Source organism: Paramisgurnus dabryanus, chromosome 4 (assembly GCF_030506205.2).
Source record: "Paramisgurnus dabryanus chromosome 4, PD_genome_1.1, whole genome shotgun sequence".
Classification (NCBI taxonomy): domain Eukaryota; kingdom Metazoa; phylum Chordata; class Actinopteri; order Cypriniformes; family Cobitidae; genus Paramisgurnus; species Paramisgurnus dabryanus.
The window spans coordinates 22,514,989-22,540,418 of NC_133340.1; the positions used below are offsets into that span (position 1 = coordinate 22,514,989).

The 25,430-nt window shown below is 38.6% G+C and overlaps 3 protein-coding genes across 3 annotated transcripts; 1 reads left to right on the top strand and 2 right to left on the bottom strand.

Annotated features, from left to right (window-relative positions):
• Window positions 1–97: 97 nt before the first annotated feature.
• On the bottom strand, window positions 98–7,445 carry dcaf15 (DDB1 and CUL4 associated factor 15). Its single transcript, XM_065295132.2, has 13 exons — window positions 7,291–7,445; window positions 6,910–7,007; window positions 6,187–6,325; window positions 5,902–6,008; window positions 5,675–5,820; window positions 5,431–5,589; window positions 4,792–5,349; window positions 4,619–4,710; window positions 4,404–4,526; window positions 4,184–4,266; window positions 1,784–1,888; window positions 1,506–1,621; window positions 98–945 (listed from the first exon to the last, which is right to left on the bottom strand). The coding sequence occupies exons 1-13, from the start codon at window positions 7,381–7,383 to the stop codon at window positions 890–892; spliced, it is 1,875 nt and encodes a 624-aa protein (XP_065151204.2). The 5' UTR covers window positions 7,384–7,445; the 3' UTR covers window positions 98–889.
• A 695-nt stretch (window positions 7,446–8,140) lies between these two features.
• smdt1b (single-pass membrane protein with aspartate-rich tail 1b) lies at window positions 8,141–9,242 on the top strand. The gene is made up of 3 exons (XM_065295160.2): window positions 8,141–8,327; window positions 8,731–8,874; window positions 8,976–9,242. Exons 1-2 carry the CDS (start codon window positions 8,166–8,168, stop codon window positions 8,866–8,868), a joined length of 300 nt encoding a protein of 99 aa, XP_065151232.1. The 5' UTR covers window positions 8,141–8,165; the 3' UTR covers window positions 8,869–8,874; window positions 8,976–9,242.
• Window positions 9,243–9,381: 139 nt separating this feature from the next.
• On the bottom strand, window positions 9,382–17,096 carry triobpa (TRIO and F-actin binding protein a). The gene is made up of 12 exons (XM_065295133.2): window positions 16,837–17,096; window positions 16,590–16,637; window positions 16,272–16,340; window positions 15,679–15,768; window positions 15,479–15,588; window positions 14,778–15,228; window positions 14,477–14,705; window positions 14,265–14,361; window positions 13,067–13,217; window positions 11,518–11,631; window positions 10,817–10,903; window positions 9,382–10,446 (listed from the first exon to the last, which is right to left on the bottom strand). The coding sequence occupies exons 1-12, from the start codon at window positions 16,840–16,842 to the stop codon at window positions 10,285–10,287; spliced, it is 1,614 nt and encodes a 537-aa protein (XP_065151205.2). The 5' UTR covers window positions 16,843–17,096; the 3' UTR covers window positions 9,382–10,284.
• Window positions 17,097–25,430: the final 8,334 nt, after the last annotated feature.

Sequence of the window (25,430 nt, forward strand, 5' to 3'; positions counted from 1 at the left end):
TCTCACAAACTGAGAACATTTAATATCTAACTTTACACATCTTGTAATAAATAATCGAACCTTGGATGTTTAATGAAAGCAAGTCATGAAAACAGTGTGGTATTCAAGAACGATTTAATTTTATCAAAAATAAAATAATGTTGGATAAAAACAACATTCTCATCCAGTCCAGCTGTGAGGCCACGACCAGTATTTAAACAAAAAGACGGAGGAGCTACAGCTTCTGATTGGCTGATGTCTTCCTGTACATGTTGTAAACAACTGTAACATAAAACAAACAAAACAAATTCTTTCTGCCCCAAAGAAAGGTCTCTATCTGCTATGGCAGACAATATGTTTAGGTAATCGATTTTGTTCAATTAAAAGACAAAAGATCCCAACTTTGGAGCATTTTAAAACAGAAACACAACATAAAAACTAAAAATGTTACGTTAACATTAAAACCAAGATTTTACATTTAACGGACAGATTTCAGAAGGAAAGATGTTTCTGTATATTAAAGGGATAGTTCACCCAAAAATGAAAATTCTGTCATTTATTAACGATCTTCTTTTATGTTCATCAGAAAAAAGAAACACAACATGACATTAAGTGAATGATGACAGGCATTTTTGGGTGAATTATCCCTTTAAAGCGGTTTTGTATGTGGATGGAAATTTGATTTTCAACAGTAAAGGTACCCATTGAGAATGATCCACAGGATCCAGCACTGTCATGGATATTTAGGTGGTGAAATGTGCACAATTTTGTGTGATCTGTGAACGTTCCCTTAAGAGATACCAAGTGAGCGACAGCTGTAGCAGGTCTATAAGACCATTTGTTCAGTTTTCTCTTCATGGGTCCCAAAGCAGAGCAGCATTGATGGGTCAGTTAATGTGTGTTGTATCTCTCAGAGAACAATCCAGGTTCCTCTGTCATTATCAGCTAACACCTGAAGAGAAGAACCTGCGGAGAACACATAAACATCATGATCAGATGTCTTCAGAAAATCACGAAAAATTGGGGGGATAACAAACCAAATGTAAAAGTAAGGCAGTTGCCAATGCAAAAGACAAATGCAATACGTTTTTAGAGGACTGCTACTTTTTTAAAGGTGCAATGTGTCCCCTCCCTTTCGAAATGCATAGTGAAGCTATGGTAGCTATCACAAGACAAACATGTAATCGTCTGAGACAACTTGGTTATAATGCTTTCTGTAGAGCAGTTTGTCAGTTTAGGGCTACCGTAGAAACATGACGTGCAAAATGGCGGCTTCCATGTAAGGGGAACCGCGGTGTATGTAGATAAAAAACGTTTCATTCTAAGGTAATAAAAACAATACAGTTCATTACATCTTTATACACCACTGATAATATAGTTATGTATATTATATTGCATTTCTGTCTAAACATCCTTTTAAAATGTACACAATGCACCATTATGTATAGGATCTAACATTTTGATACATCTAGTGACCGGAAATCCTTTCAGGTACAGATGTTCGGGTTATTTTGTGTGACACGCACCTTTGTGCAGAGCCTCATTGGTCATGCGGTTGATGTAGCGTGAGCTGCTCTCTGGTACGAGCCACCTCATGACTGTATTAACACAGGACTTCCTATATGAGCTCCACACGCTTCCACTAGAGACACACAACAACAAGAGAAAACTTTAACGACAGCTTTTATGCAAAGCAATTTGGGTTGCATTTAAAGTATACATTTTAGTATGCATGTTCCCTCGAACCCACAATCTTTTCAGCTGCTAAGGCAATACTTCAGTATTTGAGGGTCATCATTATTACCTTGTCTGACCTTTGACTTCTGTCAGGTCACCAACACCGACCGTGCGACACGCTCCAGTGTTTAAATCCCAACTCACCTGCAGACTGGAATGAAATGATTTCGGTCTAGACAGAAAGACAGAGTTAAATTATTAGGATTAAAGTAATAAAATAAAGTATTTTTTTGTAAAATGTGATGGATGATTTACAGCGGCAAGCTCCGAAGAGTTTCAGAAAGGTAGGCTGTAGAATTTTTGTGCGAGTTTAAGTGCGAATATTATGCCCTATATTATGTTGTATAAGTCTATAAGAAGATTCAGCTCAAAATAACACAGATCATTTGAAGAGTTTGGTTCCAAAACACGATAAAAAACTAGTTACCACCAAAATCTGCATCAGGTTAGTATTAAAAAAAGGACATTTTTAATTTTACGCAAAATCCAATATCCGCCGTGTTATTATGTCATCTTTTCTCCCTTTTTTCCTCACAACATGATAAACCCCAGTAGGGCTGCACGATAAATCGCATGCGATATCACGCGCATCTCGTCAGTAATGCCGGTTTCTTGATTAGTATTAAATCGCCATCAGCTGTTTCGCATTAATTATCGCTGACGTATTGCCTGCGATATGTACGCGATATGGCCCAGCTTGTCAGGGAACTACGGCTCTGTGAAGTTAATGCCGCTCCATCTGAAAGCAGCTTTTTGCGATTTAATACTAATCAAGAAACCGGCATTACCGACAAGATGCGCGTGATATCGCATGTGATTTATCGTGCAGCCCTAAACGCCAGTCTTCCTTCTCTGCAGAATGCAATAAATCCGCTCCACAAATCACAGCGCACCATTCCACTCTTTGTAAACAATAATGGCGGCACGTTGAATACACAAAATCCTAGTTTTCCTCATCTACTTTGTACTTCATGATCAACAAACAAACAAAAACTAAATAATACCTTTGATGGCATTGATAAACCTTGGGAAGACGGGGAAGAAATGTAACCCATTAAAATTTAATAATTTACATGAGAGGCACTCGGGCGGGAAAAATGCCGGCTGTTGCTTGTTCTCACACGACAGCATCAAGCTTCTGTCATATTAACACATTGACCCCAGGAGATCTTATAAAAAACTTTCCATTATTTTACTCGAAGTCAACGAAAATCGAGCAGGACCAAAATATTTTACAGCTGATTGCTGTCAAAAAAGTTCAGCGACTACGTCCCAAGGATCATCCAAACATCTTTAGCCACATTAGCTTCACAATGTGCTAACAAACACATCTAGAAAAGCTTTGGGGTAAATTATAATCAGTCAGTCAGTGGACGTGGGCGGGGCTTCCCATCCTATCTAGTCAAAACCGCCGTTTTCATCCTAAACCCAACATCTCGTGAGATTTAGGCCGTAGCTGTATCCCATAGTAGGGATGGGCATTCGATTAAATTTTTTTAGTCGATTGTCGGGAGAATTAACGATCGACTATCGATTAATCATTAATATTTTTATAATAAAAAATAATTATTTGAATTTTTATCATTCAAAAATGTTGAATACAAAAATACAGCGTGTTTTCCTCCATGAGACCTTTATTACAAGATCAACTTGTGGCAGATAGTTAAACTACATTTAGTTAGACAAACGGAACATATATGCGCTTGAATATGCGGTGCTCTAAAGCAGCGGAACCTGCAGCTGCGAGCCGCATTCTTAAACAAAGACCTCATTTGTTCCAAAAAATCATGACCTCTTCATGATTATTCTTTTGAAATCAAAACACGGAAGGTCACAGATAACGGAGTATGGTGTCAAATATTGCACCCTGGTGGTAAAATGTTGAATTGCTGCCACACAGTGAAATTCATTTAATTGCTTCAAGACACACGCTACGCTAGGCAACGCAACCTGCATTAGATAAAAAAAGTATTCGATTAATCAATAACAAATTAACGTCATCGACTAAATTCTTAACGATCGTCGATTAATCATGCCCATCCCTATCCCATAGGGATGGGTATCGATTCAAATGTTCCAGATCGATTCGATTCGCAAGCTATCAAGTCGATTCCGATTCTCGGCTCGATTTTTATACTCGGTTCTCGATTCAACTCAATGAATATAGATTATACAGAATAATATATTAGAATATAGACTGAATGAATGAATGACAGTCTCGCCTCTCGCTCCTTGGTAACATCGCGCAAGGCAAAAAAAAAAAGGGTGACATCTAGTGGAGAAGACTAGTAATTAGATTAACATTAATCTTACGTGCAATGTTTGCGAAAATAAAATGGGGGAAAAAATCGATTCATGGCCTGTGAGAATCGATTTTTGAATCAATTTTGCCCAGCCCTAGTATCCCAGACATTGTAATGATACAGGTCAATGATAGAGATGAACGCATGAATCTGTGTGCGTGTACCTGCAGTGCTCATCTTCACAGTTGGAGAAGGCCAACAACAGTAAGCCAATGTTTATCACCACTTTATTTGTCTCAGGACAAACCTGTTGCCATAGAAACACACAGCACGTCCACATGAAATAGTGCACCGATAACCAAATCACATTTACTGTCCACAACCTTATTTCATGCTGGCAATCACAAAACACATCAATTCCTACTAAAAAGATCATTTACGCACCTCAAGGATGACAACATCATAATCGCTGAAGGAGCAAAACTGACCGCCCCACTCGGCGTCATTCCTGATGACCTCATTGATCAAATATTCAAAATCCAGCGTCAACTGCTCGATACACACACACTGAGACACAACACAGAGAAAATCACGAATTAGAGTCTTTTAATGATTTGTTTAAATGACGTATACCGCATCATCAATGGGTAAATACACACCTGGCCGTTGTATTGCCCCGTCACCAGCTGTAAGTTTCGTCCCTTTAGATCGGTCACAGTGAAGGGAAGCTGAACTTTATCATCCTCTTCTCCTAAAGAAAAAAGAAGAGAGATTTCACTTACTCAGTCAATATTATATTTATATTTTCCAAGGATGAAGAAAACAGTGGTACCGTTTGGCTGCTGTGTAGCACCTGGCTGTTGCAGTCTGTATCTGAGGGTGGTGTAGTTGACGTAAGCGGGCTCTGAGGAAGAGGACGATGAAGGTTCAGGGGCGCGAGGAGACAGTGAGGAGAGAGAGGAATTGGACACGGGAGACATGACTGTGTTACACGACGCCGTTTCCTCTGGCTCGGTGGGCGGGGCTAAACTTCGTCCACGTTTTAAGGAAGAAGAAGGTCCGGGGAGCTCTGCGTCTCGTTCCTCTCCAGAGGAACGGTGGGCGTCTGTCTCTACTTTCTCTTTGGGTTTGCACCTGTCGTGGTCTGTCGTTTTCTGTCCCGCTTGAGCTCGGCGGAAAATGTCAGCCACGAATTCTCTGGCCCGCACGGTCGCCTGCGATGGGCCAGGGGAGAGCGGAGTGAAATGAGGCTTTTGATGTCCGAGGTCAGGTGACCCCTGAGATGAGGTCGATGAGGACGATGATGGTGATGCCGGTACGGCAGGTGGAGATGATGATGAAGGTTCTCTCTTCTTGTAAAGAATCTGATTACTATCCTGCTGTGGATCTCCTACAGAGAGAAAATGACCAGATTAAAGAAAATTGTGATGTCACACAATTGAGAAATGTAGTAAGCAGACACTAAGTTTACCTGAACAGAGCGAGATGGCGCAGGCAACCAGTGAATAGCTGGTGTTCAGCAGAATCACCTGATCTTTCTTCAGCTGCAAAGCCGGCTGGAACGTTGGGAACGGATAAACCACCTGATAGCGGGCATTTAAAACATATCCGTGCTGCAGACACTCACCACCTACAAATACAAGGAGAGAGTGGAAATACATGAGCTTCACATCGTACAAACTTGATGATGATGATCATACCGGGCATATGCGGACCTGTGCGTATGGTGGTTATGGAGGAAGTTGGGCAGCACTGTTTGCAAGGTTTCTCTGGAGGCATCGAGGTGATGGTGATGTAAATGTCTCTGTTGTTCTCATCACTCATCATCATGTTCATCAGAGCTGAACTGGAGCTCCTCGTGCTGACATACACAGGAACGAGAGTGTTTAGATATCTGGTGATGATGTGATATAGACAATCAATACAGTGAAGCCAATCTTACTTGAAGCCGAAGACAACCAGCTTGGAATGATCATTGTGCCACTCACACACGGTTAAATAGAGGTCACTGTAGATGTCTTCACCGGCAAACAGACGCACATGATGCACCTGCAGTGATACAGACAGATGAACTTTGTCATGTTTGTAGAAATGTGGTATTAAAGTAGTTTGAAGATAACATGACAAGTAGGACTTAGCTGAAGGTCATACAATCATAACGTGGCAGGGCAGAATAATACAACTTTATCTACATCTCGTGTGAAGTGCATCAGTTGAACAAATCTACCTGTTTGAGTCGGCTGTGCAGGTTAAACTCCCACCAGTACAGATGATAGGTGTAGAAGGAAAAGTCATCATCTTCTCCACAGTCACTGGTGTAGGACAAAACGTAACGGCCACACTTAGTGAAGCCCAGGAAGATGTGTCTGCAAACAGGGGAGAAACAGATCAGAGATCCAGATTCTTGAAACATGGGGTGATACAATTACGATCACACCATTTAAAGGGGTCATATTATGAAACTTTTTTTAAGATGTAAAATAAATGTTTGGTATCCCCAGAGTACATATGTGATGTTTTAGCTTAAAATACCCCACAGATAATTTATGATAGCATGGTAAAATTGCCACTTTGTAGGTGTGTCCTTTAAAATGCAAATGAGCTGATGAAATGCAAACACTGATCGCCATAATGGTGGTTTTTTGAAATTGAAACTCAATTGAGCTGTCAATTATTATCTATCTCTCTCTCTCTCAGCACTAAATGACAGTGCCGTGGATGAATTGAATAGTGCAGATTAAGCGGTAGTATTATTGTAATAAGACTCAATTTCTGTCTCACAAAAGAGGCAAAAACGGAATAACTTTTTACATGCTTTCATATAATGATGATGATTTTACCAAACCTAAGTTACTGGGTTAATCTTTTTTATGTTTTCTAGGTTGATAGAAGCACTGGGGACCCAATTATAGCACTTAAAATGTATGACCCCTTTAAATGTTCACCTCACCCTGCTCTGAGGAACTCCTCGCTGACTATGTTCTTCAGAGGGACGCAGACCCGCGGGGGGAGTTTACGAAAGAGCCGCTGAGAGATTTGACCATTCAGCTGACAGAGACACACACACACAATGATAAAAAAATCACATATCACAAATGCTAACACAGAAGTACACTAAAATATAAATTAAAAATAAGTTATAAATATCATAAAACTAGATATTTTACTATAATACATTAAAACAGTGTGTGACATATAGAAAGAAGCGTTGAATGATGTTATAGCTAAACATGCTAATAACACACACATTATTATCTACATTACGCCTTTAATCACAAACATGTCACGCAATGAAATCGATTATATGATACATGCTCTTCCTCTCCCCTACCCGTCCACGCGCGAGGAGTTTGACGACGTGATCTTTGTGTTTTTTCTGTTGTTTTTGTTTGTCATCTTTTTCAGATTTCGAGCTGGGCGCCATTTTTGATTTTTGCCAACTCCATCGATTTGCTCTCTTGCCTGCCCACCCAGCTTACCGATTGGCTCTGCGTCATCGATCGAGTCATTTGATTGGTTAAAAGAACCGTCAGTTAGTCAGTAGTTTATCGCGTTTAATTTTCATAGTATGTATTAATATCATAATAAAATAAATATATAAAAATGTAAAAATAATAATATAAGTGCGTAAAAAATTAAATATTTTATTTATTTATACATACATACATTCATATTCTTTATAATCACCAAAATAATTAGTGTAAACAGATGTAAATAAAAGTACTAATTTAAAAGGTGAGTATAAATTAAAACAATTCGTTATGTTCTGTTGCATATCTAGAGAGTGAATATAAAAAAAGTTTAATTTGTCCTAACATAGTTTTCTTTATTGTTGTATTATCATTAAAAAAAAAGTTATGGTGCTCACTATGGCTTTATCATATATGTTATATGTTGGGATTTATGACTGTACCTCCTACTTGACCATTTTTTGTTAGGGCTTGTCTCAGGAGAAATTGCTGAGACATGAGTGTGCAAAACTCCTCCCTCCCATGTATACATACTAGGCTTGTTCGAAATCAAAACCGACAGGCGGATTACATCAAAGTACCGCGAGAGCAATTCAAAACGTTTACGTAAGAGTCTGCTTTCGAATCACTCTCGCGGTATTGTGATGTCATACACATATCGATTCTTGCGACGCTGCATGAACCCTCCCCTGATAAGGCGAAAGAGGCGGACTCTAAAAACACAGAAGGGGGAAATATGGCGTCACTGGTAGGTCGTCTCTCTCGGGCTGCTTTCATTAGAAATGCAGCAACATTGAGCCGTAACGCTGGCTCAAAATCTGTAAATGGGACAGGGCCGACCCTCAGCCGAACTGTCGTGTCTTCCACATCTGGGGCAATCCTTCCCAAACCAGATAAGGTGAGTTTTTGTGTCTCAACAGTGCCGATAGGCTTAGAAGGAACGCAGTGGCTAGGGTTTCTTGTTAGCCAATGACAAGAAGAATTGTTTGACGGACAAGATTGATAGCCAATTACATTGTTGGAATAGAAAATACGGAAGTACTCAATGAACAGTTGTAGTATCAATTTCAAAAATATAAATAAAATACAAAAAATAAGTTAAAGGAGGCAAATGGTTTAAACGTTAAAAATGGATAGTTCTGACGTAAGAGATAAACGATGCAGTTTATAGTTTTTATTTTATATTGCAATTCAAACGTGCACATGTAAAGAATGTATTTTTATGAATTTGTTGTATTATTTATTTAATTTAATCGTGATTATTACACAATTCATGACTTGATTGTATTGTATGTGTACAGGTTCCGTTCGGTATGATTCGCATGACGATAGTGACAGTTCCGTTCTTGTATCTCGGGACTCTGATCAGCAAGAATTTTGCGGCTCTGCTTGAGGAACACGACATCTTCGTCCCAGATGACGACGATGATGATGATTGAGATAAGGTACATGAACATGGGATTTCATTGGAAAATGTGTTTTAGTGGAAGCAATATAAATATATAGTGTGTGTATCTGTTTTTTCAATGTTTATGTTTTCTTTCAGTGCATGCTTCAGTCCAGCTGCATGAAGACCCGAGACTTGCAGCATTGATGTAGACGTCAAGAACCGTTTATGCAACCATGAAGATCATCAACGTGTTCTTGTGTTTACATTCCTGCATTACACTAACGCTCGCTGTTCATAAGCCAAAGTTGAATGTTATTTTATTACTTTTAAACATTGTCAAATACTGTCACATAAGACAATATTATTTGGGGCTATCATCACGTTACGAGCCTCTCTGCTATTTAATAAAATATCTAAACGTGATTTATGTGTTATGGGTGTTTGTTTGGCATAGATGCTGGTGTGTTTTAAAATCAAATTTTTATTGTTTCAAATGCTCATTTTACATATCAATTCAGTTATGAATAAAATACTTAAATAATCCACAACTGTAGTCCAACAGGGCAAAGATTTTTTCATGTTTAACATAAATATAAAATATCAGTGCTTAAATAGTTAAACTTAAAGGTGCAGTGTGTAATTTTTAGAAGGATCTTTTGACAGCAATGCAATATAATATAGATAACTGTGTTTTCAGTGGTGTGTAAGGACCTTACAAAAAGAACTTTATTGTTTTTATTACCTTAGAATGAGATGTTTTTATCTGCATATTCACCGCGGGTCCCCACATGGAAGCCGCCATTTTGCGCCATCATGTTTCTACAGTAGCCCTAAATGGACGAACTGCTCTAAAGAGTGCGTTTGTCATTACTTTGTCTCAGAAAATGACATTTTTGTCCCAAGCGTGCCGCATAAACCATGAAAAGTGAAGCCAAAATGTCTCGTATCTCAAAATGTATCTTTTTTTTACAGTCTATGGTTTGTCCTGTGACGGCTGGCTTTTCTATGCCAGTGGTTTTCAAACTGTGCCGTGGCCCCGTTTAATGTCATTTTATAAGAAACATTAATTTATCATAAATTATTTTTATTAAACCTCAGAAAAATAAGGCTACTAACTGACCCCACTGCATTGTATAATTTAATGTGTTTTGATTGATTGAAATTGTAAATTTTGGAATGTCTTATGTCATACATTTCGGTATGCACCGCACACGGGGGGCCGCACAGTAAAAAAGTTTGAGAACAAATGCTCTATGCTCTTCGAAAGGGAGGGGTGCAATACGCAACCTCACCACTAGAATATACACACTGCACCTTTAATTAGGCCTAAGTTTAAAAAATATAACCAATTACAGGTCTGTCTCTTTCAATATATGTATATAACTAAAACCAAACAGTCAGAGGTAGAAACTAATGCACCATCATGAAACACAAATATTTTAATAGCATCCCTCTTGTTATGTTCTCATTGGTTGGCGCTGTTGCCGTGGAGACGCCCCTCATCCAGAACAGTGCTGGTGAGTTTGAGATGTTCTTTAAGTGCATTAATCTCTCTTTCACTGTGGCCCTTTAATTCACTCAGCTCGACGTGGACCTCCTTATAGCGCTCACTCAGGGCTTTATTTTCCTACAGACGGAGAAAACTTGTTAATGTTCTAGCAAATTACTAGAGCTGCACGAAACTCCGATGTGAGATAACTTGCAGAATGGTGCAATATATGATATGCGATACAATAACTTTGAAATATCTATTTAAATAATAATAATATTAATAATATATAACAACATTTATGTTTCATATTCTTACTGGGAAAAGAAACCATCACTGTCTTGCTCTCACCAGTTTCTTTGCTATCTGCATCGACCTATGACTATGCAAAACATTTTGCAATATGTGTATTGCGATATTCTTGTTATTTCTTGCAGCCATATTTGGATATGTTTATAGTAAGGAACAGTAAAACATTACATTTTTAAACACACAATTTATAAAGTACCTTAGTCAGAGCTTGGACTTCTTTCCTGAGACAGCCGATCTCATTGTGGAGATACTCCACCTCATTCTCTTTCACTTTCAATAACATCTGCAGATTAAAGCAGTTGACATCACATGTCAGGCTTTAGTGACCGGTTATAAACTTATAAAAGTATTTTAAACCATAAATCTATTATAATGCATTTTAATTGTATAGCAGTCTTCTTGATCAATCTTCGCGTATCACGCAGGTTAAAGCGTCGTACTCTGAGTCAAAAACATATTGATGTTTAATACAAAAAGCATGTGTCCTTTTGTGTCAACAACCCAACACGCAAACTACATTAAAAATTCATAAACCACCTGCATGAATGGAGAAAGACAATACATTAGCATGACAAAGGGAACCCTTTTAATGATTTATTACTATTAACAAAAAACTTGAAAAAGCAATGTCAATGCAATTGCAATTCTGTAAAATAATAATCTGAATATTTTAATGATGTGAGCATCACCAGAAGGGGGCAGTGTTTATCCACAGAAACACTATTCATGTCTGTCCAAAAGATACCCTTGCAGCATACTGTACTTGTTTAGTTACACTACTTTAATTCCTTGCTACATTTACGCAACTTATTCAAAGGGCCTTGTTAAAAATGTTAACATTATGCATATTGTCTGGGATGGAATCGATGATCTTTTGTGCTGACGTCAGAGCCTCACCTCTAATTCTGAGGTGCTCCTTTCGTAGCTTCCAAGGGGAACAACTCCTGACCTTTGACCCGTGATAAATGATCGCATGAGACTTATCTCCTCCGTCAGACGCGCCTGTAGTTCCTGTGTCAACAGGAAGTGGAAAAGTTATTTTGACACGTCCAAACAAAGCCCACACACGAAGGCTCGCTAACGCATTTACACCATCAATGACAAGATGCTGATCTCAAATCAGTTTTGCAGAACTTGCAATGTTAAGCAAACACTGCAACAATTGACTTGTATAAGCCCACACCAACCCAGATGTCCACTCTTGTAAGAACAATGAAACAGGACGCCGTCTGCTGAGAAATCAAGATCTTTCCCCCCTCTGATTTATTGATAGGTGCTGTGTGTTGGATTTCTACTTTTTAAGCGTATGACATTTACATTCATGCATTCAGCAGATACTTTTATCCAAAGCTAAAGGTTCAGCTTTATAATGGCATTGGATAGTGCCCCATTTTTTAAAGCTCCAAAAAGCACATCCATCCATCAAAATCTTATCCATACAGTTATTAAATGTCTTCTGAAATAGACATAGTCTTATAAACACGCTTTTTGGAGCTTTAAAAATGGGGCACTATCTAATGCCAATACAAAGCTGAAAAGAAAAATTGGATCCAAAGGGAGGATGGCTCGAGAGTGAGTAAAATATGGGCTTATTTTCATTTTTTGGGTGAACTAAATATTTTCTATATATTTATTTATATATCTATAAATACATATACATATAAATATATTTGTAGGTTAATTCTCCTAAAACATTTTAATTTCACACTTTACAGATTTACTTAAATCTATAATATTTAAACTCTAGTGGATGGTGTCCGTACATGGCTTATCCTAGTCCCAGACTTAAATGCATGTTTGAGCTACCTTAATTTAAAATTTTAAATAATTTCAAATCTTTACATATATCAGTGCTATTGTTTTGTCTCAAGATCCAAACCAGTATTGTTTTTTGTAAGGTATGTTTGTAAGAACTACTTAAAGGTGCAGTGTGTATTTTTTAAATCTTTTGACAGAAATGCAAAATAATATACAAAACTATATTATCAGGGGTGTTTAAAGACCTTTCATAATGTATCGTTATGTGTTTGTTAACTTAGAATGAGATGTTTTTATCTACATACACCGAGGGTCCCCTTACATGGAAGCCGCCATTTTGGGCCGCCATGTTTCTACAGAAGCCCTTAACAGACAAACCTTTTTTACTAAGTTGTCTCCGACGATGACATGTTTGTCCGGTGGTGGCTACAGTAGCTTTTCTAGTGGACTGAGCCATTGGTTGCAATTCAACACTTCACCACTAGATGCCGCTAAAATTTACACACTGCACCTTTAAATGTCCTAATATAACTTAAGGCCACGATTAATCTGAACCTTGTCCAGAAAACCACCCCTTGAAGTTTATATTATAGCTTTAAAGTGACTGTAAAGTGTTTTAATCCAATATAGAGGCTGGATGTAACCCTGATCATTACTTCATCACACTTCTTGTCTCTTCCCAGAGTACCTGATTCTCTCCTCTGAGCTGCTCCATCTCTCTCTCTTTCTTACGGATCTCTCCCTCTCTATCTTCAGCGCTGTGGATGAGCTCCATACACTGCTGAGAGTAACGCTCGGACAGACCGTCCACCTCACGCTGCAGAGAGAGAGACTCACGCCTGAAAGACACAAGCAAAATCCAATGCATAATGATAAACCCAACTGCAAATGATTGTTTATTGATTAATTGATATGTCGAGTAAATGACTAACCAAATGATCTCTTGGTGAAATTCATGTCAATAATATACTATCAATCAAGCTTCAGGCCTACAAATGTTTAAAGGTGCCAAAGAATGCATTGATACAATCTTTTAAATAGTTGTCTTATATCTACATAGAAGGTATGTGTGCAAAAAGTGCAAAAATGACAGTTTTACATGTCCATTTATAACCCTAGGATTTGCCTTTAGAATTAAATGGTCTATTATTACCTTATTTGAAAAGGTTATGAATAATAATGTTGAGCTCTGCTCTGATTGGCTGTTTCTCAGAGCAGCTCCTTCAATGGCTCTGTGTGTGTGTAAACATATCTTATCTTTGAGTCTGTATCAGATGAAAATACAGAATTTGAGGAATAATCAAGTATTTGGAGATTTTTAATGGACGTTTCTGAGTGGTAAATTTGTGTTTTTTTCAGAATGGACCTGCAAAACGTAACTGTAACGTCAACAGTAGAACTAGCCTAAACGCTAGCATATAGCATTAACTAGCATATAGCGCTAACTCAACAGTCACAACTTTGTTTTTAGCATTGTTGTTACAACATTGTACTTAATTTAAAGTTGGGGGCGTCACAGTCGGTGTTATGTTGAGATTGGCCTGTTTTCCAGCGACTTTTCCCATGCATGAGTTTTACATAAGAAGGAGGAAACAATCGTGTTTGAGGCTCACAATGTCATTTATGTACAGAACTCGTATTATTCATCTATGCCTATCTAAATACAGTCTTACATTCTAAGGCACCTTTAATGTCCAGTATTATATGTTTTGGGCTGCTGTTGTTCAATGCACATACTCAGACATAATGAGCTGTGGTTGATGCACCGTTCTATGGTGCACCATAGACAGTTCGAATCTGGCTTGTAACATTTCATGATCCCTTTACCCCTCGTTCTCCTCATCATTTCTTAATGTAAAAAAGCTGGTGTGTAGAGATAAACTTACAGCTGTTTTTTTATTGATGGGTCTGTTGGCTCTTCGCCACCGTACCTCCTCAGTTTCTCGATCTCCTCTTGATGAGACTTCCTCAAAGCCTCCATAGCTGAAAAAAGAGATAGAATATAAAAAATACAATAAACAAAAAAATGTGTGCTCAATTAATGTAAATATACTTTTTTTTAAAATATTGCAGGGCAAAATTTGTACACAGTGTTAACCTTGAACAGTATTGTGCGCCTCCTCTTGGAGGAGTCTCTGTTTGTCTCTTTCCATCTCTTTGCGGTCTCTCTCGTGCTTCTCATGTATCTCCCGCAATCTCTCTTGGTGCTCTCTTTCAATCTGCTCCAGTCTAAGAGAGCAGGGTGCGTCAGGACCGCAAAGACCAGCGCCGCTGGCCGCCACACGTCTCTGCCGAAGAGCATCAATCTGTTGCCTCAGAGAAAGAACCTTAACGGCAAGAACAGGAAGTATCAGCAGTGAATCAAGACTTTGTCAATCGTATTATGCACAGATTGTCACCTCTTGCTGAAGAATCTCATTTGTCGCCTCTGGAGTTTGGGAACCTCCTGATGACAGCGTCCTCAATTCACCAAATGGAAGCTGCTCGAAATCTGCCCATTTTCTCTCTATGTCCGGCCCAGTCTGTAAGTCGTCAACCTGAGGACGCGTCAGAACCGCTGAAGCCAATGCACCTTTTTTCAGCTCCACCCTCTCCCAGGGGTCCTCACCCTCCCGGTCCGAAACACCCTCCTGGAACCACTTGGTTCGATCCTCCAGTCGCCTCTCTTGGTCCTTGTCACGCCCTTCGCCGGCCTCTCTGCGATTGCTTAAAGGTGATGACGTCATGTCGGGTTCGCCTTGATATGGGCCGCTGTTATCTGACCCCAGGTTGTGCTGATGTTGTGGTGCGATAGCGTTTTGAGAGGATGCATTCAGGAAACCAGAGTTGTCACTGCTGTCACTGTTGTCACTAAAAAAAGAGATGTATTAACTTCCTACTTACAAGAAAAACAGAACCTAAGTCTACTCAAATATCCACACAACCAAACTTCATGAGTAGTATTGCTTCAGTCATCCAAACTAAAATGATAACAAACAAAACATTAGAGAAACATAATAAAAATTCAGTCAAGTCTGTTTAAAAGTCTAAAGCAATGACAATTTGATCGACTCTCAGCATCATTCGTTATATTATAACTGCTGGACTGTTTCTATCATACTGTATGCTTTCAGCTGAATCCCCATAGGAAATTCGGCTCCTCAGTACGTTGATCCAGTTTCTTCTGTTCCTGGAGGTCATGGCTGAAAGGGTCACCAGCCCATCGTGCATCTACAAACCCAACAAATCATGCGGTTTAAGACAACACCACAATACATTTGTTATTGGTTGATTATATATATAAAAACTTTTAGTACTTACATGTAGTTGAAGCCCATAGTCTTTGTCTGCATCGAATTCCTCCACACCCAGACAGTGATGTAAATAAATCTCACCGTCTGACTCATCTCTCTACCAAGGCAAAGTTACATTTTAAAGATTTAATTCTCATTAATCATAATTCACAATATATTATTACAGTTAAACTCATGACATGTATAAAAAAAGAGATTAAAGGTTCACTAAAAACAGGTATAAATGTCTTTGTTCTGATGAACATGGAGAAAGATATTTTGAGGAACGTTTGTAACCAAACCAATCATGAGCCCCATTTACTTCCATATTATTTTTTATTCCTACAACGGAAGTAAATGGGGCTCATGATTGGTTTGGCTACAAAACATTTTTGGGTGAACTATCCCTTTAATGTTAACGATAAATTACACTTTATCCCCTCTATAGCTCAGTGATAGAGCATTGCATAGCAGTGCAAAAGGTTATGGCTTTGATCCCAGGGAACACAGACAAATGCTGATAAAAAATGTATACTTTGTAATGCATTGTACATCAATTTGGATAAAAGTGTTGATCTGCCAAATCTTGTAAATCTTATGGGTTTTCTCTCCATAGCTCACCTTTAAAGCCTCGGCGTCTCTATAGTATCTCAGTCCTGAATCTGTGATTACAAACCAGTACTTCCTCCACTATACACACACACACAAACAAAGCATACAGTACTAAAGATCTTGCACGTGATATCTATATTGATGTGAATTATTTACAATTTTGATATTGTTTTGCAATAATATAACAATACTACAATATGTGCAATATAATTATTTAAACCAAAAATGCAAGGTTATAGCAGTTTTAGATGAGGTATAGCTTGTAAAGAAGTATATATTATAGACAGTCAATGAGGCAGACTTAAAAACGTGCAGAAAAGTCCTTACCTCTTCATCCTCATCCAACATACACATCCATCCCTTTAAGGAGTCGAGCTGTAAAAATAAGTTGCATAAAAATAAAACAACTCAATATCTCTCAGTATATGAATCATTACAGCGCTACAGAGTATACAGTAATCCAGTGCACGAGACATTCCAGTCACATTCCAGTACTCCATCTCCACGCGTGCACAGGATAACCGATGCTTTACGCAGGTATTTAAACAACACACAAATGGACATTTCAACTTACCGACATGAGTATCCGGTTGTTGGCATAAAAGAGGAAAGAAACCGTTATGTTTTTAGTTGCTCAATTTTCGCTGTAGTTTGTGTCATCGTAGTGCGCAGGTCAACTCGTGCATTAAATACATACTTTTTGAAAATTCAAACCAATTTCACTTCTCTTGTTATAAAACACTAAAAAACTAGTATAAAAAATCAATCTGCTGAATTATTCCTGTGAAAATGATCAGCGTCTAAAATAGATCACGTGACCGCGAGCTTCCGCGCGCAGCTCGGCGGTTTGACACCATGCACCCACTGTACACTTGATTAATTTACAGTTTAAGTTCCTCATAAACACACTAAAACGTCGATATCTGTCGCTAGATGTCCTTAACTTCTATCGTGGGTCTTAAAGTCCTCACGGTTTTCGTGCGTTCTGCTGCTGAACTTGAAACTGGATACCTCAGCATTGGTAAACCTGTGGTGAGTGTATAATAATACCTGCATCTGAGGGTGCACTGGACCTCTGTGTGCACTGTTTAGTGCCCTACTGTTGTCTTCATACATGTCACTGGACCTCTGGTAATGTGTACAGAGACATTTTAAGTCATTAAAAGCGGATTTACATAAAAAATAATGCAGTAGGACTAGATATATATTGCAATTTTGGGTGTGTAAATGGGGTTGCCAGGTTGTTGCTATGCCAGAGCTCAATGCGTGTGCGCCATGTGTGCTTTACTGTAGTAAAGCCCAAAACCCATGGTTGGTTTGGTTAAATCCACTGCTTTAATCCCAAAACCATGGTTACCATAGTTAAACCCCAAAACCATTACTGAAGTAAAACCCAAAACCATGGTTAAACCATGGTTACTGTAGAAAAAAAACCAAAACCATGGTTACTGTAGTAAAACCCAAAAACCATGGTTACTTTAGTTAAATCCACTGGTTTAATCCCAAAAACCATAGTTACTATAGTTAAACCCCAAAACCATGGTTACTGTAGTAAAACCCAAAATTATGTTAACTGTACTTAACCCCAAAACCATGGTTACAGTATTAAAGCCCCCCTCCCCCAAAAAAAACCATGTTACTGTAGAAGAGCAAAAAAAAAGGTTAGTTTAGCTGGACCCACTGGTTAAATCCCAAAACCATGGTTACTGTAGTTAAACCCAAAAAACATTACTGTAGTAAAACCCTAAAACCATGGTTACTTTAGTAAAATCCAATAACCATGGTTACTTTAGTTAAATCCACTGGTTAAATCCCACAGCTATGGTTACTGTAGTTAACATGGTTACTGTAGTTAAACCCAAAACCATAGTTACTGAAATAAAACTCATAAACAATGGTTAAACCATGGTTACTGTATTAAAATGCACCTGTGAATATCCTGATGCAGTGCTACTGGTTTTTGATGCCTCATCTATTTCTTTCTCTAGACGTCTCCTTTCTTTCTCTTTCCGGTCTCGTCCTCTTTCTCTCTCTCTTCCTCTGCCTCTCTCTTCTGAAACCTCATGCTCGTATCTCCCATCCACACTGCTTCAAGCACAGAAAACGAGAAGCAACATTTACTAACAGTTTTTCCTCTTTCTGGTCATAAAAAATAAAGTCAACAACCGTAGATGTCCTTTTGTAATTTAATGATTTTGACATTTTATGAAATGGGCTGGCATCCCCTTTGTGCCCACAGAGTATCTTCAATGTCCCCATTTGATTTTAAGGTGGACCACTATCAGACAGTTGCATTGCGTCAACAAAGTTTTAGAGAATTGCAGAGCTGTAATTTCTCTTTCTGTGTCTCTCCCTTTCTTTCATTCTTTCATGTTTGTTAGGTGCATAGCATTTCAAGTATTCAAATTCATAATTCATAGATAAATACACATATTTGTGACCCTGGACCACAAAACGGGTCACACTGGTATGTTTATAGCAATAGCCAACAATACATTGTATGGGTCAAAATTATTAATTTTTCTTTTATGCCAAAAATCAGTAGGATATTAAAAAAAGATCATGTTACATGAAGATATTACGTACATTTCCTACCATATATCTATCAAATTTTTTTTGAGTGGATGCAGTTGCTAAGGACTTGATTTTTAAGGCAATTGATTTTAATAATTTTTCGCTGACCTGTGCTGATTGTCTCGGCGTGGACTTTGGCTCTGCGGTCTTCTTCTTACAATTATTGTTTCTTCCTCTTCAGGGTACAGCTTAGTTCGGGGAATATCCGCTATTATCACATAGTCCTCTATGGTCATCTCTGGCACTGGTGGCTGGCTGGACGATCTGGTATTTTCGGAAAGAATTAATGCCTCTAATCCACGCCTAATATTGCTTCTGCTCCTGTCAGTGACGGGTTTGTTAGTCTCAGCATTTAATGCTTGAGATTTGGTAAATTCACTGGGAGATACCTGGTACTGACCCCGCTTTGATTGGGAGATGTTTGGTGTTGATGCAGGAGAGGTGGGGCTTATCTGGGTGTGGTTGGAGCTTTGTGAGTGACAGGACTCTGATCTGGATTGTTTATCTGAAACATCCGAGTATGCTCCATTCCTTCCAGCGTTATGATTGGATTTTTTAGGAGTAAAATGACCAGGGTTGTTATGTTCTCTGTAAGGGGTTGAGGTACCAGGAGTGTTATAACCAGTGTTAGACCCACTGTTTCTGCTGCTTCGACTGTTTCGACCACTATTTCGGCCAATGTGACTTGTTTTATTGTTGTTTTCACAGTAGCCTCCAGTTGGAGAGAATTCCCGGCTGTTGTAACCAGTGTTATGGTTGCTCTTTCGACTATTACGACCACTATGACGACTGCCATGGTTGCGTTCCTTATAATCACCATCTATTTCCACATCAGAATTGATCCCCTTCGACCAGCCGTTTATGTCTTCCGAAGCGTCTGACTCTGCGGAACTGGCAATTGATTTGAGATTCTTGTACAACTTTTCTGAATCTAGGCTGTGCCCGTAAGAACTCTGGGAGGGGCTTCTTTTGTGGGCGGGACTGAACGAATCAGCGTATTTGTTCGTTCCAGAGCTTACTGAGACTACAGAACCTCGTCTATGCGAAGGAGTACATTTCCCAGAGGCCTGTCTTGAGGAAGTGTGAGATGTTCGGTGTCCACGAGTTGCAGAACTTCTCCGATGAGATGAACTTCGGGATTCTGCCTGCCTTTGTGGTGAGACGTTCGTAGATCTCGGACTCCCAGATCGAGGACTTGCACGAGACTGGCTGTCACTACGTCTGAAGTTTGAATAGGTCATGTGTCGCTGAGGAGAAAGACCACTCATCGCTTCATTGTGAAGATAATCAGAGCGCCTCCTATAAGATGGCAGGCCCAGGTCAGGGTTTCGGAATGGAATGATGGCTTTACGCTCAGGACTGTGGTTGGCCGGTAAAGGGTGGCCTCTCTCGAAGTAGCGCACTGGAGCGGATGGACTGCTGTCATCACGCTCTTGTGAAAGAAAGCGATTGGCTCTCTGAAAAATGGCACGACTACCATTTTGTTCTATTTCTTTTCTGTTCTCTGTTAGAAGAAGACAGGACATTTGTGTTTAAATGTTAAACATTAATATAGTTACATAAATCTGGACATGCATACAGTAAATATATATTCTATAGTCGCTGGATGGTTTTTAACCCATGGCTGGGTAAATAATGGACATAATACACAATACTGGGTTAAAAAGTAGTGCTACTCCTACAACCCAGCATTGGATAATTTTTTACCTGCATTTTTTAACCAATTATGTTTCGCTTTGTGCCGCGTAATGGTTTTAGGGGTGTGGAAAATACACAAAAGGTAGGGCGAATTTAAGTCCAGCCCTACTTTTTTCATTTCAGAAGCCATTTCACTTGGATATACGTCACCACGGTCAAAATAAGACAATCGCTACTTCCGTTTCATTGCGACTTTAAAGGTCCATTTTAGCGGCATCTAGTGATGAGTTTGTAACCATTTGCAACCAACGGCTTAGTTCACAGCTCACTTTCGAAACGCATAGAGAAGCTACAGTAGTCGCCACAAGACAAAGATGTCATCGTCTGAGACGACGTATGAACAATTTGCACTCTATAGAGCAGTTTGTCTATTTTGGGAAACATAGCAGCACGCAATCGCACTTTAATAATATTAAATATGACTTGAATATTTTCAAGCACTCAAATCAAGATAGCTGTTATGTTAAATCTCACCTGTGTGTTGTTGGCTGATGCTTTCTCTTCTGCTTGTGCTTGTACTTCCTCTTCTGCTCGGCATTTCTATCAGAGAGCGACTGTCTGAGCGTTGAAGAGCAGCGTCCAGTCGAGTCATAGCTGAATCTGTAACCTTAAAGATCTGAATCTTCCTTTAGATGTCAGGTTGAGAGTTAACGCTGTGTTTAAGAGCTGTTGCTTTTGTCTGCACAGAGAAGAACACCATCATGACAATGTTATACTTTAGTTGATTTTATAGTATATCTATATATTATAGTATATTATACTTTAAACATACTTTATGCAGGCATTTAAAAGCTCTGACTCTAAAACAGCTTTTCCTTTACTTTTTTTTTAAAGCAGTACAACTCTTGATGCAGAAGATAATGGACAGGAGACATTTTTACTTGTTGCATGAAGAGATGCCTTCTAGCTTTGGCTTATGCTGCGTACACACCAAACGCAAAGCTTCATGTTCTTCGCTCTAGTTAAGTAGCAGGATTTATCTTAGGGCGCACTCACATTATCCAAACCAAACCAAACCATGCCCCAGCGCGATTGTCACCCCTCCCTACTCCCCCAGATGCACGCACTCACACTGTACTTCTTATCGATCCGAGTCCGGGCGCGCTTTCGTCATTAAGATGCGATTGTTTTGAAAAAAGCAGGAAGTAAAGCGCTCTCTTAACACTGGAACCCACCGTAATGATAAGTCTGTGTTTTTTATTCTGAGTCATTTGGTGCGCGATTACAGACAGCCCTCTCACATGTCATCATATTGCTTAGTTGATCTGTCACGTGTGCAGCTCGGACATTCACGTTACCCCGCTGCTCGCAGCAAAAGGTTTTTACGGAGGCAGATAAACGTGAGTGGTCGCGCAACTGACGTCTTCACCTTTTGAATCGCGCTCAGGCGCGATTGCACTCACACCACAGCCTTCCGCGCCTGAGCCCAAGTGAACGGCGCTCCGGCCCACCTCTGCAACCCGGCCGCGGCGCGATTAAACAATCCGCGCCCGGGCACGAAACAGAGCAATCACACTAGTCAAACAAACCAGGCTTTGGGGGTCAAACGCGCCCCGAGCGCGGTTTGGTTTGGATAGTGTGAGTGCGCCCTTAGTGTGATGCGAATTTTTTCGCTTGAGTTAAAAATTTTAAAAGACTGCTTCCAAAACCAGATTTTTAAATTTTTTCTTTGTTTGTGCATTCCATAATATCAATCAAACTGCAGTTCCTTTGTTTTGATTTAAGCCTTCATAACTAAAACATACAGCTATATAGCACAATAAAACACAATAAAAACATGATAACATAATATAGCGTGTGTTTTCACGGCAATTGTGCCACACAATTCACAATATTTGCATCCCCCCACGCGCAATTTTGCGTCTATTCGGATCATTGCATTGATTTTGTATGTTATCTACTTGCGCAGATCGTGGAATTTCCGTTTGGTGTGTACGCCCCATTACTTGTTAGATTGATAAAATAACATTTTGTACTTCATTGCATTTTTAGTTTATTGATTTGTAACTAAAAATTTTTTAGTTATCAGTATTTTATTAACATAAACACTCTCTTGTGTGGATGTTCCTCTTGCTTAACTCTTAGTGCACGACGAAGCTATCAACGGCAAGATGTTGGGTTTGATTCACAGGGAATGTAAATACTGATAAAACATTTAGCATTAAGGCTAGGGATGCATAATAATTAATCGCGATTAATCTATAGCAGAATAATTTTTTTTTTACATAATATATTTGTGTGAACTGTGTATAATAATAATGTATATAAATATGCACACATGCATGTATAATTTTAAGAAAAAAAATATATTTATATATTAAGTATTTATTTTTATATACAGTAATATATAAAATATACAAATGTATATACACATGTAAACATTTCTTAAATATATACATGCATGTGTGTGGATTTATTTATACAAAGTTATTATACACAGTTCACACACATATATGATGTAAACAAAATTTTTTATTCTGCTATAGATTCATTGCGATTAATCGTTATGCATCCCTACAAGACACTATAAGTTGCTTTTGATGAAGCATCTGCCAAATGCAAAATTTTAAATTATTTAGCCTTTAAAAATTCAGTCTATTGGTGAATGATGTCATGTTAAGGGACGATGTAATGAAGAACAAATTGACATCACAAAGACGGCCTGTTCATGACACATCATCGCCGTCATTTCCCTGATTGGAAGATTGTGACAGAATCCAAGCAGTCTTGAATAATTCACATCACTGAGGTGAAGGTAGAGACTTTTAACTCCTAAATACAGCGATAAGTGCAATCTTAGCAGGATCTGTACCAGAAACAGGATATTTTAATGTAGCTCGAGGGTTAAACAAGTTCCTCAAGGCTTAAAGGTTAGATGGATAAATAGATGCCAGAACTCAGACACAACTAATCAAATGATGTTATGTAGTACAATTTAAGAAATACATGCATGTGGAAAAGGATTTTAGGGAAGGCACAGTATGGACCACAAACATAGCGCAAAAATTCATATTAAGGTGATGCAATAACATACACATATTGTAATGTAATCAACAATGAAATAATTTAGTTTATATAAAGCATGAGAAACTAAAATTAAAGCAAGTCCACACATAAAAAGCGCATCACAAACCTTCTTAGTCTCCTTAAGAATCTGCTGTTGTACTTGCCAGCGTCTTGTATCTCTCCTTGTCTGTCCCATCTCTATGCTATTTCCTCTCTCGTTCTTTCGTTCATTACTTTAGGACCGGCGGGTGTAACTCAAGCTCTGCCTCTCCTCATGACTATTTCATCACACCTTGACTATCTCCATTGCACCTGCGCTCTCGTTCTCCTGTTCTGAGTTTACTTGTCATCCTCTTATCTACGTTCTTTGCTTATTTCCAGCTCTGCTTGGACCATTTTCTGGTTTTGAATACAGTCAGTTTTCCAACATTTAGATGGTTTTTGCTGGTATTGCCACATACAAAAGGATGAATAACTGCAGACAATGGAAGCAAACCAAACTTTCACAGCTCATTTGGACGCGATTGATGAATATAAAATTTTGCTGTTTTGCGTTTTAGCGTCCGTATTGGGAGGGAATATACTGTTACAGTCCCAGAGGACTTTACATGATCGGCTCATTAAAATGCAACAGGATCACAGAGTAAACCTCTTAATCCTTTCTTTGTTTTCCATGATGTCACGTTCACGCCAGCTCAGACACTAGTGCTAATTGAAGTGCACCTACTTAGGTTAATCTTGGGCTGTTTCTCAAAGAAAATATTACTTTTTATGAAAGCAACTCACACTGCCACTACTGCGCCACTATTTTATTAAAACACGTAATGTTTAATGTTGAAACTTGATGTATTTTAATACAATTATTTTGGAAGCAGTAGTGGCGGTGTGTCGATTTTTGTTTCATTTCAGTACTCTGGTTGATTGGGAACCTACCAAGCGTTTTTTCTGCATGTTCGCATATTTTTCTGAATTTGCCAATAACTTGTAGCCACAATGTGAGGATGCTCTGCTTTTCAGGGAGTTGGGATGAGGATGCTGAGATGTATTGAGCGGTTGCTAGCGAGATTCTATGTGGTTGCTAGGGCGTTGCTATAGAGTTTTGGGTGATTGATTACAGCTATAAGTCACATTTTCAGTAGGTCTATAGCATGGGTCTTTAACAGGTGGTATTGCCTATGGGCCATCCAAGTATTGTTTGAAGTAAAGGAAAACAAAAAAAACAGGCTAATAATAAAATATAAAATGTGAATCAAATGAAGGTTCCATGTTAAAATCTATTAACCTTATTATTTACAATATTATACAGTATGTTAACAGTATGTGACTTTACACCAAAAATTATTATTTTAATATCTTTGTAATGTAACCATCTTAACAAAGGTGGTAAATTTAGTCTTACTTTGATACATATACTGGGGATCCAGACTGATCTCACAGAAAGTTGTGTTATAGTCACACAAAATTTTATTAATTTATTCGTGTCCATGAAATTTGTTTTTTTGTGCCTTGAGCACAAATGTCTATTTTGTGTCACTTGCACAAATTTCTATAAATAGTTTTTCGTGTCCATTGCACAACTTTCTTTTTCATGTCATTTTATGTATTGTTTTCTCGTAGTTTTTTCCTATTTTCTTACCATTGTCACTTGGGGTTGGGGTTAGAATCACTTCCTGTTACATTTTTAGACATCCTAACCCAAACCCCAACTCCAGGCGAGAATAGTTTTAAAAGCAGAAGAAAAACACGTAGAAACCAACACATAAAAGTAAATCCTAACCCAAACCCCAAATCTAACACCAACCCCAAGCGACAATGATTTTAAAAATAGGAAAAAATGAGAAAACAATATAAAATGACACGAAAAAGAAAGTGTGTGATGATGTTAATGAG

Excerpts from the sequence above, each read along its gene's own strand:
- dcaf15 (XM_065295132.2), bottom strand. The coding sequence starts at position 7,383 with ATGGCGCCCAGCTCGAAATCTGAAAAAGATGACAAACAAAAACAACAG. Across the intron at positions 5,821-5,901 it reads CTGGTTGTCTTCGGCTTCAA|CACGAGGAGCTCCAGTTCAG; the intron begins GTAAGATTGGCT and ends TGTGTATGTCAG. Across the intron at positions 1,889-4,183 it reads TGTGAAGATGAGCACTGCAG|ACCGAAATCATTTCATTCCA; the intron begins GTACACGCACAC and ends CTTTCTGTCTAG.
- smdt1b (XM_065295160.2), top strand. The coding sequence starts at position 8,166 with ATGGCGTCACTGGTAGGTCGTCTCTCTCGGGCTGCTTTCATTAGAAAT. Across the intron at positions 8,328-8,730 it reads TCCTTCCCAAACCAGATAAG|GTTCCGTTCGGTATGATTCG; the intron begins GTGAGTTTTTGT and ends GTATGTGTACAG.
- triobpa (XM_065295133.2), bottom strand. Across the intron at positions 15,769-16,271 it reads GAGACGCCGAGGCTTTAAAG|AGAGATGAGTCAGACGGTGA; the intron begins GTGAGCTATGGA and ends TTGCCTTGGTAG. Across the intron at positions 10,447-10,816 it reads AAGTCCAAGCTCTGACTAAG|GAAAATAAAGCCCTGAGTGA; the intron begins GTACTTTATAAA and ends CTCCGTCTGTAG.